Source organism: Rhipicephalus microplus, chromosome 6 (genome assembly GCF_043290135.1).
Source record: "Rhipicephalus microplus isolate Deutch F79 chromosome 6, USDA_Rmic, whole genome shotgun sequence".
Taxonomy (NCBI): Eukaryota; Metazoa; Arthropoda; class Arachnida; order Ixodida; family Ixodidae; genus Rhipicephalus; species Rhipicephalus microplus.
In genome coordinates, this window is record NC_134705.1 from 186,916,800 (window position 1) to 186,931,580 (window position 14,781).

At 48.6% G+C, this 14,781-nt stretch overlaps 1 protein-coding gene across 2 annotated transcripts in view; it reads left to right on the forward strand.

The window, feature by feature from the left end:
* The window catches only part of LOC119166998 (uncharacterized), a 398,724-nt gene that overhangs the window by 33,144 nt on the left and 350,799 nt on the right, over positions 1 to 14,781 (forward strand). Inside the window, exon 1 of one of the 2 annotated variants that reach the window (XM_075867251.1) lies at positions 2,483 to 3,303. The exons of the other annotated variant lie outside the window; for it this stretch is intronic. Coding sequence (XP_075723366.1) covers positions 3,105 to 3,303 — 199 coding nt within the window. The 5' untranslated portion in view covers positions 2,483 to 3,104. Of the gene's footprint in view, positions 1 to 2,482; positions 3,304 to 14,781 lie in introns of those variants that run through there. 2 annotated transcript variants of the gene reach the window in all.

Genomic DNA, 14,781 nt, shown 5'->3' on the forward strand with positions numbered 1-14,781 from the left:
TGTGGCGGCCGCGGGCCGCCGCCATATTGACGTAATCACACGCCGCGTCGTGTATAATACACATACTACAAACGCGGTGACCACACGAAGTGACGGGTGTGTGGACTCCTTCTGCCCGCATAGCAAATGTTAATCCTCAAACCCCGCCTCGTTCCAGTCGTAGATTGACACGCACGCACGCGCTTGCAGTTCGACTCGTACATAAGGCCGCAACGGCCGAATCGACGGTACCGCGACACGTTTACCACCAACTCCTCGAGTACATGATTACGCGCGATAATCATGTTTTCTCTTTAAAAAATCCGCGGCCAGCGCGCCGATATACTGACTTCTTTTTAGCGAAACGTCCTTTCAATGGACATCGTTAACCCCCTTCACCTTTTCGCTTCTGCCACTAGGGGAACAGCTATAAACGTTTTTTTTTTTTCTTTCCTCCTGTTTAGGCACAATTCGGCAGCTGCTATTCCATTTGGGAGTTTTCTTTTCCTCTCTCCATCTCTTTCTCTCCTTATTAGAGTGCAGGATGGAAGGGGGTGTGGCAGGTATTAAAGTAGTTCTTGGTCTCAAGCCTTCTCCAAGATCCTTCTTCAATGCACTGTGCTTCCATTTCTCCTGTCCCTGCGTTGTCTTTCTTTCTTTCATTTATCAGTATCTTCCTTAGCGTCATGCTGCGCTGACAAATTCTATGTACTTTTTTTTACACCACAATATTTTTCGATATTTGCAGGTGGCAATCTATCCTACTCCTCATCTATCTCTCACTGCTTTTTCCGTATTGTATATTTTCACTCTGTCTCTTTTAATTTTAGTTGCCTTCTGCCCCACCAGAGGGGCTGGGCAAACGCGCAGGTGCGCAGCGCGGGCTTATGAAGGCAACGCGGCAGCTCGACTAAATAACTGTACGCGCTGGTCGTTCTTCTTTCTCTCTCTTTTTTCCCTCTCTCGTCCTCGTTTCACCATCGCGCTCGCTCTCAACTGAAGCGCCATCCTTTCTACTTCTTTCACTCTCTACGCTCTCGTAATCGTGACCTCCATAACCGATAGCGCAGCCAGCCAGCCAAAGCGCGTGGCCTTCGCACGGCGTCGTCTGCTACGCGGCTGTCGTCTGCTGCCTCCTGGACAAACGCGCCATATTTCCTACCACCCTCCTTCTCACGGCCCTTTGTAAAGCCTACGATCCAAACAAAAACGAAAGATAACTGCTTAAAGAGCGACGTTCAAGGTGAACCGAAGCTCGAAAGCGGCGCCACGACTTTGGCTTTCTTTCGAAGGGCGCACCCGTAGTACTACGAAGTTGGCGATGCGACCTTGTTTTGTTCGCCGGCGCAATCGCCGCTGAAGCGATGATTGAATAAAGGTATAGTGTCTTCTTTTGTCTTCCGCTCTTCATTCTGTATCATCTATGTATACGGTTGCGACAATGGAACACATTTATCGCCAGGTGGATGCCTGCAGTGTCGCCTTTCATCGTTTATTCACCAATGTGTATCGTCCATCCATGCGGGTATGAAACTGATGCGCATTTAACAAGAGTTATTCAATTATGGACATGCGGATAAAATAGGTACTGATAAAATGTCACAACATATCTGCCAAACAGGTACGACAATCAAAAACTCAAGTAGTGTGTGACACCTCTTCGAACGGAGCAGAAGAGTACACTTCCATGTCCATCTTGGGACTAGAGTTAAAGACAGACTCCTGGCGTCAGCTCTCCCTTGCACATCGCGACAACTTTAAAAGGCGGCAACTGGCCTGAATTGCTGCCGCAATATCAGCGTTATGCACACCTCAATTCGAGTGATATGCAATTCGAGTGATATTCGAGTGATATGGTGGCCTACATGGCACTCTCAGCGTCGTCTGCTCAACGTAAGCCTCATCTCGCTGTATCATCTATCCAAACGCACAATTACACATTTAGCGTCTACAGCGTAACGCACTACCTTCAAATGGAAGCGCCATGTAATTGTTACCGCTTTGCCTCTCCTGATTATTCATGCAAGTATACGCCTACCTGATCGCACGAGGCGTCCACTTCCTTGTTTCTAAAGACGGGAAAGAGATGAAGAGGGAGAAAGATGGCGTCTAACTATACTACGAAACACATTACGAAACAGCAGACAACGCTGCGCTGCGTTGTATGCTGCCTGTTCCGCATTCATCCACGCGTGACTAAATGACACAATGGTCGTTAAGTGATTGCGGAACCCGTACAGACTCTGATACACACGCGATTGTTCCTATTCGAATCATACATTCACCTGCCGAGCGTCCAGGAGGACGCAAAGATGATAAAAAAAACCAGCGACGTACTAGAGAGATAGAGAGAGTCAAGAAGAGGGAGCAAGGAGGCAAAGAGAAAGAAGGGAGACTGTGGTCGCCATGGCAACTATAACGCGACTACACGCTGCGGCGCCTACTGGTGGAACCGAGTGGAAGCGCTAGACGGAAGCGTGTGTGTGTAACCGGCCTGGCTCGCTCCCGACGCAATCCTTTCACATATTCGATCGACGGCGACGCTAGCGGAGGCGAAGCGAAGAGCGCTCGGTCGGTGGCGGCAGTAGTGTGGAGAGCGGTCCGCGCACGACGCCGAGAACTCGGGGTTCCCCCCCCTGAGGCACGACAGCTCGGACGGGGGGAACAAGCTACACCTTGATATTTGAGTCCCCGCTTTTGCATTTGGGGGGCAGGATTTGCGGAAGAACCGGAACACGCAGCCCTAGAGAACACGCACTCCGATGCGTGATCGGCTGTGGAAGCGGTGACGGCTGCGCTAGGAGCTTCCTAGTAACGCCCAGCGCCTTCGGCGCGTATCGCACAATCGTTCGGATCCCGGTGTGTTTGTGAAAGCTCGCTTGTTCCAAGCCACGTCCGGACGGAGCACGTGTTTCTGGCGGCTCGCCGTGCTTACTCCTGTCGTCTTTGCCGTGGTCCAGATCTCCGCCGTCTCATGGGTTGCCGTCGCCGTGCCTTCTTCGTGTTTGTCCGAGTGCGTTACGGTGAGGCCGTCCGTCACCCGTGACGACGGCTGGTTTGTGTGACGGCGACGAAGACCGAGAGGAGAGACAGGTGCGGGACATCGACGAGAAGACGTCGTCGCGATGTTTCGTCGGACGTCGACGCCGACGACGCCTCAGTCGCCTTCGTCTCCGCGACGCGAATCCCTGGGTTCGCCGAGTCACCACGGTCGGTCCAGGCAGCTGCCGGTGCACGAGCCTTACAAGGAACCGCCGTGCGTGCGCAGGGGCATGCAGGTGCTGTCCACGCGCCAGTACGACCTGCACATCCATTCGGCTCGAGGTCAGTCTCTCACCGCCGAGAAGTTTTATCTCTCTATTCGTTTTTTGCTATAGCGTGACAAGCCAGCGCGAGCACGTGGTTGTCAGTTCGTAGCGTTGAGACTAACGGGGTGTGTCAGTTCTGGAGTCATTAGAGGTCGCGGAGTATCGCGTCGTTATCATCACGATGACACGAAAAACGTCTTAATTAATGAGTCGGTATTTTTTTACAGTTCAGTTCAGTTGACGGTATCATCATCTACACTTATAGACGAAAATATTTGGCCTTCCAACAGTTCACATGGTATTGGCCTTTAGCACGCGCTGTAGTACGCATTAGAAGCGCGAGCTTGGAAGCGTACATTTGTAGGCATGCTAATTAATATATTGTGTACAATAGTGGCGCTCTTCGGTTTTCCACTTTTGGCTATGCCAGCGGACTCCCAGCGAACTGCGAGAGCCAGCCAAAGCACGCTCGTTGTTCACAGGTTGCCACCCCGGAGGTGCACTTCCGGTTGGCTTTCGTTTTTATCCGGTTGAACGGTTCTGTCCGCGACCTACTGGACTACTGACCCGCTTAGTTATTCCTCTACCAGCGCCCACGTCTAGTTCGTACCTTTTGTTGCTATAGGGCCAGAACCTAAGAGCGGCATGGCGCTATTCAGCACCTGTTCGCAAACCTGTTCGCCGACGTCAGCTTCCGCGTTTGCGGTAATATTTTGGCTAACAGAGCGCTCGCATTATGTGAATATTATGCATAAATGCATTTAATTTACAAATGAACTTACTAGAAGCGATTAAGCAAATTTTTGCAATGAAATGGACGCAACACCACGTAGGCTGTCCAACACCATGTAAGTCTACGGCTTCCTAAATTAATCAACCACTGGGAAATAAGTACTTAACCACGAGGGATAGCTTACTTGACCAGCCTTTCAAGTTTGCATAAATAATCACTTGTATGCCGGCAGTTCGTCACAAAATGCAGGCGAAGTGAAACTGCCGTTAGCACTAACGTCCGCAGGTGTCCAGATAACATCGCATAAAATGCAAAAATGAAATGCTCTCTCGAATGCGTTTTGGTTGGTGGCGCCTTGCGGCGTAAAGCCGCAACCACGAAACAAAGAAAAAGGCAACGACCAGCCGAGCGCATCGGCAAACGCGCTCCGCGTCTCCGCTCCGTGACTGCGGCGGGAACGCGCTCGACCGGTTTCCTAGAAACCGAAACCGGCGGCGATTTTCTTTTCTACCGCAAGACGCCGCCAGCAGCATTTGGCCCTCCGGCAATCATCCTCGAGGAACGGAGTCGCACCCCCTAAATGTTTCTTCCTCAGTGCTCCAGCGACGTCCTAACAGCCGTAGAGGTTAAACGTAGAGGTAGATGTAGAGGTAGACGAACAGGTTGTTGATAGCGCCTCTAACGGCGAGCGGTTGAACGAGAGCGGGGACACAACCCCGCCATCTGGGCAGGTCAGCAGTATAGGGTGGGTCCAGGTTCTGGTTACCGGCGGGGAGCGTGACGGTCGCACCATAGAGTTTCCTAAAATTAACTAGAGGGTACTCTGTCGCTGCGATCGTTCAGCGACCATGGGAATGATGGGTAGTACACACATTTGCCTAGTCTTCGTACTTGCGGGCAACGAATCGCACTTGCGGCTTCGTTTATTGCTGTGTTTCGGTTTTGAATTGAAAGAAAGATTCAATCCTTTTGAACTTCGTGACCCAATTTGGAAAGGTAAGTCTAAAAGAATAGGGTGGTAAGTGCAACCGCTGAACATTGCTAATATTTGTTTCGTGAGAAAACAGCTACAAACCACACGAACACACACGGAGCCAAAAGGAGGCCACAAATACGAAGATTAGACAAATGGCTGTACTACCCATCAGTCCCATGCTCGCTGAAGCGCCGTGCGTTGCAGCTCCCATAGACACTAGCGCCAGAGTTCCCTCTAGTGTATATTAGGAAACTCTATGGGTTGCACCAGATGCGTCCAGGACAACTTGCTTGCAGGAGGCTTTGTAAAGATGACGTCATTGAGCGAGATGGTCATCGGCTGAGTTTTTAAGTTTACAGAGTCGCCACCTTCTAAACGGAGCGTGCCGACAATTGCATTAGTTATACGCTTGCGGCCTGTAAAACGTCGCTTACTGATTCCTTGTAATTGTTACGTGATTGCGAAGCGAGCGTTGAAACATTCACTTCGGCGCTGACAGTTCTACATTCACATGACAAGCTACACATTAGCGCTGTATTGTAGGCCCGACTGTATACTCTAATAAAAAAAAGGTAGTGCTACTTACTAACTTTTGAGATAGTAAAGTGCTTTCACAACATTAACTATTCAAGCAGTAACTGCAGGTAGTAGACCACAGACATTTACCACCCTAAAATTCACTACCGAAGTAGTAACTGCAGTAGTAGACCACAGGTAGTAAATGTCTGTGGTCGAACCCTAACATTCTCTACTGCAGTAACTGCAGTAGACCACATGTAGTAAATGTCTGTGGCCTAACCCTAACATTCACTACTGAAGCAGTAACTGCAGTAGTCGACCACACGTAATAAATGTCTGTGGTCTCGTACCTGCAGTTGCTACTTAGGTAGTGAATGTTGTGGCAGTACTTTAGTTCGGCAAAAGTTAGTAAGTAGCACTACCTTTCTTTAAGGGTGTAGGGGGTGCGTTCTGGACAACGTTTAGAGGTACATAAGTCAGAGGCGCCCCTATACGTAATGCCATACATTGATGCACGCTGAGTGATATCATTGGTTACTGATATGTGCAATAGTTGGTCGAGACACGTACACACGAGCGTACGCGTGCGCAGGGTTCTTTTTTAGGGGAGGGAGGGGTGAAAGTTTGTTGCAGTGCCCCCTCCCCTATATTATGTCAATCTATGGAGTGTCCACCCTCCTCTCCCCGGGCTGAAGCGCCTCTTCACCCTATTATGACAAAGTGTGGGACGGACTTTACGCCCTCCCCCCTCCTTTAAAGGACTATGAGGTCCCCCCCTGCCCCCTGCGCACGCCTCCGTGCACGAGAACCAAAGGAAGAAGTGCTGCAATCGGCTCCGTCGCATAAGCAATAAGTGTGTCGCAGGAAACGCCGACGTATGGTCTCGCCGTGTATGATGTTCCGTATGCGATTACCCCACTCGTAATCGCTGCATGCCGTTTCGAGGGCATTCGATGAATTACTCGTTATATAGAGTGATAACGTTTAACGCGTTCGCGGGATCGCAGGGAAGACGGGGATATCGCGAACAACATCTTGCAGATGCGATTATTTCTCGATTGGAGGTAATCGCACCGTAACCAAGAGGGAGTTGAAGGCACTTCAATCAGTGCAGGGCCTTGTCATCTGCAACGCGGTGGCTGCTGGCTGGAGTGGATGTCTTCATTGATCTGTGTATAGCCACTATTTCGGTTCTTACGAAGTTGGGATGCATCGTCGCAAGGCATCACGAGCGAACAATTCAGTCGCGTTTTGACAGAATATCTTATGTATGCAACGATCCACTGATGCCAACGTGACGTTGATTAAACGACACTTGTCACGTATTACCGACGGTCGTGGTATAGTCATGTTCATTTTGTAACGACACTCGGTAAATGTGACCGATGGTATTATAATACACAAAGTAATTTTTATAGGAAGAGTTGTCGAGGATGATGCTCGACAATGCTTGGCTAATGACGTGGCCCACGCGCCGAGGATGAGGCTGCGGGTTCGACTCCCGGTCACGTTGGACCGAGATTGAATATAGGAGAGTGAAATGGTGCAACGTCACTTTACTTATACTGAAGTACACTTTATGGAAAGGACCCGATGTGGTCGAAATTTGTAAACGGGTACCTACAATCCCACTCTCACTGCCACCACGTCTGATATACGTTAACTTTGATGTGCGACATTTGAACTGTGAACTTTGGACTGTGAACTTTGAACTTTCGCAACGTTGGGTCCCAACGTTCGAAATTTCTCTTTAAAATTATTAAAGAATAGAAAAATGCTTTCTCGTGTGCACCGGCGCCGTGGTGGCTGCACGAAGACGAGGCGTTTTCCTCCAGTTCGACGTTCGTGAAACTAATTAATTAACCACGCTCTTATCACGTCGCTTCACTCACCGGCTTCGAAGTAAAGCGATGGCGTGTGTGGGCGTCGGCTCTCTGTAGTGGCGTGCGCATGAGAAGTGGCTCTCGAAGAAGGATGGGTGGTGTCTTCTCTCCAAAAGGTCACTCGTCCCATCCTTCGAGAGCGTTCGGTTTAATTGTCGAAACATTTTAACTACCTGCACCTCCTAATAACAATACTAATATTGTTACCACGTATGCAATTTAGGTAATGTGTGTCTGTGTAGCGGGAACATGGTGGTGCCAGACGAAGAGGACGTTCGGTTGCTCGCAAGAGGTCTCTGGTGCGCGTTCATTGTATACCCTCGAGTCGACCGTTACGTCGCCTCTGTACAAACCCCTCTCGTAAACGTAACAATATTTTTTAGGTCTATGTCCCAAAACCGCGATACGATTATGACAGACGCCCGAACGGAGGGCTCCGGAAACTTGGACCACCTGGCACACACAGGCCAGTGGCATTTCGCCTCTATCGATATAGACGCGCCCGCCGCAAAAGGAATTCGATCTCGCGACTTTTGTGTGAGCGATTGGCTTGAATATCTTTTGTGAGCCCTGCCCTGTCACTTGTATGACTGTCGCCCGAGAGGTATGAGTCTCGTGACACCCAAGAGAGGGTGTCATGAGACTCATTGGGTGTCATTAACGCGTCTCTTAAAAGAGAGTCATAAGCATGACAAGCGAGGACTCACCGACAAAACTAAAACGTTTTTTTTTTCTTTGAGTGCGTGAAATAACTTAGAGAAAGAGAGAGAGAGAGAGAGAAGCATGGAATGGCAGGAACGTCCAGTTTACTACCCTGCAGTGGGTAAGAGATAAGCGATGCAATTTCTATCTTACCTATACACGTGTCATTCGAAGCACTCTACAAGAATTAATGCAGTGTACGCGCAGTCTATCAGCGGTCAACATACCTTCCTGCGTAAGGCGGGTATACGTCACTGTATACGCTATAGCTCGTAAAGGCCGGATGCGTGCCGCATTTTACTTAGTTACCGCGCACTAGATTTTATAGACTGGCTTCCGTAGTTTACTTAAAGCACACTGTGTCTCTGGACGTGCTTGATAAAGACAAGGCGAGGCACAAAAAAAAAAAAAAACGAACGCAAGCACTTTGGGCTTACGCCCCAACCCCCTCTTCAGTCACTTCACACACACACACACTGCGGTCTTAACGTGAGTTGTTGTTGTTGTTCTCCTATTGTAAGTGGCGCATACCCACTGTGGGGGATTGGCCAAGAATCGAGTGGTTTCAAAATTTACTGTTCAGATTTTGAATGATGGAGGTTTAACAGAAAGATTACCGATAGCCTAGGAAAGTGTGTTGCTTAATGTAATGCATGCAAATATTTACATAAACGAATTTAGTCTTAGAATAGAGCAATAATATGATTTTATACGTATATAATTATGTGGACCTGTTAGGATAATGAAACTGGTTAATTAGTCAACCTATTAGTTTCATCAATATGGTCCCGGACGGCCGCGCATACTGTCGCCTTAGAGAAACCAGAAATGGAAGCTCCAAAAGACAAAATGACAGGCAGAGATAAGTGCATACCAATACCACGTAAAGGTATTTCAAATAGGGTTTTTCGTAATGTGTTAAACCGCCTGCAGGTCAAAAATAAATGGTCTATTGTTTCCAGTTCATCACATGAGTTCTATTCTCTATGTTGTGGTTGGTAGTGGTTTCGTGAAGGATGAAGAATATTTATGCAGCCATTAAGGAAGCACGGCTCAGCGTCATTCTCTATGTATCGGGCTTTGGGGGTCAACTCTGTATGTACCTACTGCCGCATCGCATATGAAGATCAATATTGCAAACGCTTGTGACACCCGCTTGAGATGAGGGTTGCTTCACCGCATGCCACCACGTGTGCATTATGAAACACTTGCGTCCGGGCGCGTGCGTTTCGGTGTGTGAAGGAGAGAGGGAAGAAAGGAAAGAGAGAGAGAAAAACGCGAGCAGCTGTTTTTTTCATCTCCACGTTTTCGGACCACACGGTAAATTACTCCCCCCTCTCTCTCTCTATTTTTTTTTTTTTTTTTGCTACGAAAGCCGCAGCAGCGAGCTTTATACGGGTTGCCTGTGCGTCGTCGCGATCACGACCTAAAGCCCTCGTAAAAGAGAAAGGGAGGGGAGAGAGAAAGGGAGGGGAGAGAGGAAGGGAGGAGGAGAGATGAACACGACACTGGTGCTTTCTCTTCTAGGCTTTCTGGTCGTCGACAGCAATCGGTGAAGCATTCACGATGCCCGCACATGACACGGTCGTTTAGGGAGTACGAACGAATCGTACACGGCTTCTACAGACATTAGTTGGGAGCCCTCAAGGGGAAAAAAAAAAAGCTGTTACAACCTGAGCGCAAATACAAGCTCCATCCTCAGAACTGCGAACCTGGGCGAAACAACCTCCGCGTGGACAGTTCTCCCGACCCATATGCTAACCATTTTAGGGGAGGTCAGTAAAGCCTCACTCCAGGGCTCAGACCCGGCCTTAATTTGGTTTCGAAAATATATGTGTGTGTTTTTTTTCTCTCATAGCTGCGGGGCGCATGTCATTCGTCAGTGCCAGAGGATCGTGCTGGGTGATTTCCTTTGTAGACGTAAGAGATTTTACCCTCAAGACCGAATTATTACAGAGGGGAGTGGCGAAGAGTACATACAAAAGTAAAACAAAAATGAAGCAGCAAAAGTGGCTAGGTAACGCAAAGAATAATTGGTCAGATAAGTCCGGGAGTGATGATGTCCGAAATGGCCCAGTGAAACTTTGAGTGGTCCTTGATAAAAACAATAGTGCCAGGAAGGTGGTTCCAATCTTTATTTATTTATTTATTTACTTATTTTATTTTATCTTATTTTATTTGGGCATTCTTACAAAAATGCCCACGAAGGGGGCAAAAGGAGAGAGCGTCTTGAAACGCCCTTCCCGAGTTGAAGGGTGAGTTTCTGCTGCTGGTCTCTTGCCGGACTTGCCGGACTTATCATCGGGGCCACATTCCCGACCTTCCAGTCAGCAGGTAGCTGATAGGTGTCTAAGGAATGCTGAAAGACTCTTGAAAGTAGAACAGATGAATAAACAACAGCACATGTAAAAAATTTTGTAATCATGAAACGCGAACCAATCAATTAAATATTAAAAAAGTCTGACATTCGTACATAAATAGTTTCTACTATATAAAGGTTTCTCCTAATCGTAGCCAAATGCCGGGAAATTTCGTTGTATGTAGTTGGCAGATCCCTGTTTATCGAGTCTCCTGGTCGGCCCAGAGGACCTCCATGGCCGCGGACAGCTGACCGTAGTGGCCTGGAGTGGGACAATTCTTACTGAGATTTAGTCCCTTCGTTCATGTTTCCGCATATGAGCCGCGAACTACAAAAGGGTATGGGTTGTAAGTGACTTATCACCTAGTGTGTTTTTGGCCTCTTTGCACACAGCTCCAACACTGAAGGCGCGAATGGCCGCCCTAGAATGGCTAAATATATTTGCATGATTGGGATCTAAGACAGCTAAGGCAATGTCAAACTACTCGGTCGCATTGACAGTTTTGGACCATACAGACGCTGCATTAATGGTAACCCCTTGGTGGTTGATTGCCACTACCGCGAATCGGTCCCTATGACTATGATCATTATATTGCGCCACGTCTACGAAACAGGCATCTCCGTTGAGATCCGCAGCTTGGCTGAGAAGAGCCTGAGTGCGCGCCTTCCTCCTTCCGACATTGCATTGGGGATGAATGTTCAGCGGGGCAGGCGAGACAGTTATATTCTCCTTTTGATCACTCGTCAACCCATGGTACAGACACTCAACTCAGCTGGTGGGGTACACTTATCCACGAGAATCCCCCTCCCCGCTTGTGAGCCAAAGATCGATGAATGTGAGAAACGCAAATTATCTCAGGGTGGGACCTCGACGTCTGTATGGAACTTACACTTATTAGACTGTATCCGGTTGTAGCCACCCACGTAGACGACTTCAAGTTGAAGACGCTGTAACTAACTGGAAAATGGCGTTGGTCATGGGTTCAACATCCCAAATAAGACGTCTTTACTTTTATTTAGATGAGATGCACTTTATGCCGGGGGCTGTGTCCGTCACTCCCTACCCCACTGCGCATGCGCGTACCCTCCCCCTCTCTCCCCTTCTGTGGCGTCCACACCCCCACTGAGCATGCGCGTCCCCCACCCCTCTTTGCTCTTCTACGCTCCCCTCTCTCTCAACCAAGACGGCGCCGAAGGCAACGAGACGCTTCCTCAGTACACACGATCACTTTGTAGCCAATGATCGTTGGTCTTGCGACTTTCCACGTTTCCGTGAGACACAGCGCGTCTGCTTTGGTTAGCATGAGATCACGATGGTCACGGGCAGCGTTGTTCAGGTAGATGTTCCGAATGTTGGGGTACTTGCTTAAGGTGACGTAGACATGCTTTTGTGGGTACCGTTCACCATCTCCCCACTTCTTCGCATCCACGCATGGTTCTATTTAACGGGAGATGGCATAATTATTTCGCACTTCGCTGCTGAGAAACTGGTGTGCGGTTTCGCGGAAGACGATAGTATGCCGAAGGTGTGTGGTACTATATACCCACAAAGCTTCGTTTCTGAGTAACCGGTAGGTGCGCGTAAGACGTTAAAAAACAGCGATCCGAAAAGACGTCGAGAAGACGTCCAGTAAAGGTCTCAGTCGATGTCTGTGTTGTCAGAGCTTGGGCACATGGAAGAGCGCTGTGTAATGCCCGCTTCCCGCTTAGGCGTATACAACACTATGTTTACGCCCACGGCTCGACCTATATATCGCGTGAAAGTAAGCACCGTCCCGTCAGAAACTGATCGCGCACGTAATAAGGATGTCCTCTTTTCTTTATAGGCAGGCTGACAGGGACGTCTTTCAGACGTCTTGGAGCAGCCCACAGAAGCGTATACATAACGTACCAAGACTGCAGTCGTGAGCTCGTCTAACGGAATGCGTGTAGCCCTGACATTGAGGGTGGGCAAAAAAAAGAAAAAAAGGCCGTGACGCGCTTTCGTTTCGCGTGTGGCGCTTCGCGCGTATTACGCGAAGCCGGCTTCTTGTTTGAGCCCTCGCTTTCCTTGAGAACTAGAAAAATAGAAAAAAGAAAGTGGTAGCGCAAGTCGTAATATAACTAGAAGCATCCGGCCGGCGCCGCGCGCTAACCATTTCATTTAGTTAAGGACTTATCCGTTGTTTCCTGTTACGTTTGCAGTGTACCACCGTGTCTGCGCTGGTTAGTTGCGCAGAAAACTCGTCTGAAACTTATACGCAAAGGCAAAGAGAAAGCGGAGACTGACGTCAATGCTTACCGCCCAATAGCGATGCTCGGCGATGTTTTAAAACTGACCAATACAATCTTAAACCGCAGACTAAAAAATTACTGCGAAAAATATGCTTTGTGAATCACAGATTGGATTCCGACCATGGAGACGCACAAGTGGCCGCATATTTACCCTCAACCAAGCGATAGAGATGACACAAAACAAAAATCAGAACTGTATCTTGCTTTCCTAGACCAAACTATGGCAAAAACTGGAAGATTTGCCTCTGGATAAAGAATTTACAGAACTACAGAAGACGCTTGATGCAGACTGCACAGCAATATATGAACTTCATGGCCACAAATTTCGAAAAGTGAGCTTGAAATCTGGCCGAAAACAAGGATTTCCACCACCACCAACCCCGTTTAATGATACACATATACCCTCCTGAAAACACTTAATTACAAGGAACGTGGCCTTGGATTCTCGAAGATAACAACATCCATCGAGACTCTCTATGGCCTGTTGTTATCGCCAAGACTCTACACAAAAATATAATGTTTGGCATTTGCTGATAACACTGTACTTCTGGCTGCATCTGCAGCATTTCTATACCTCTTGGACATCTGCTCCGAAATAGCGACCAAAGACCACAAATTAAACACTGAAAAGTCACAATGGATGGGCCTGAACACAGACTCCGATGAAGTAAACAATATCAAAAAGACATCAACTTACAGATACCCTGAAATTGAACTATCATATAAAAGAAGACTACTTGCAGCAACAAGCCGACCTTGAAATAAAGAAATCAAACCAACTGAAACACAGAGTATGGCATCTTGTGCGACATTCAAAAAGCCCTTTCTCGGTCTGTGGCACGCTGTGGAGAACGTTGGCCGCCCGGCCTCAACTTATACAATGAATGCACTGACGTACCCAACCGAAACAGTGAAGCCCCTGAACAGACTCCAAAGCTAAATAGGTCGATAGTTGCTGGGAGGCAGCTTGTGCACATCAAATGCCGTTGTTACAGGTGAAATGGGGTGGTCACCTTTTGAAATTCGGGAGGATAGATCGAAATTATAGTACATGGGCAGACTGAAATTTCTACCGAGAGTATGCAGCAGTCGAATATATCTACATTTAAGGGACAAGGGCATATATAAAGACCCGTTGGATGCAACGGCTTGCATTATTAGAATCAAAACTTCTCCCAAACCCAAAACTACAACTGACCAAAAAAAAGAAAGCGAACGGAGGCAGGCAGAGAGCAGATGGATCTCCAAGATAAGCAAAAAACCTCTGGCATAAAGCGACCACAAGGAAACGCAGCCTATCGCATTATGCAGCCCACAAACTCGGGCCGTGCGACGAACCGCACTACAGATGAGAAACAAGGCAAGCGCGCCGCCTCTTCCATGCACGCACTTGATCTCTGGTGACCCCAAAAAACGACGCCACCAACTTTTCGACTCGGACCCTTCGTGCCATCTGTGTGGAGCCGATGAGGAAACGATCGCCCACGTCCTACAGGCTTGTCCACACCTGCGCGATAAGCCCCGCACCTCGTCAGGCCTGCCGGAACTTTTTTAGGCTTGTCGGGCCAAACGGAGATAACACACCTATAGATCGAGTCGATTCCACCGAGACTCTTCTGCCGCGCTACGTGGGAAGGAAGAGGAGGAAGAAAGTTTAAGCGGAAAGACAGGGAGGTTAGCCAGTTCTTAGACCGGCTGGCTACCCTGTGCTGGGGAAAGGGGTGAGGGGAATAGAAGATGTTAAAAAGAAATGTTGCGAAGAGAGAGAGAGAGGGAGAAATTACAAAAAAGATTGCGAAACAGAAGGGCCGAAATCACATTGAATGGGTAAACGCCCCCACTCGTTCCCCTCACACCACGCACACCGCATCGCCCCTCCCCCACCAGGTTTTAACTAGACGACAAGGAACAACACGTGACTTACAGAGCGACGAGCATTGAGTTGAGACCAGTGGTCGAGGTGAAGTGCCGGAACGACGGACCCCAACCAAAACACGCCTGGACACCAGCCATGTTTGCCATGGAGGTAAACACGGCTCGGCTTGACC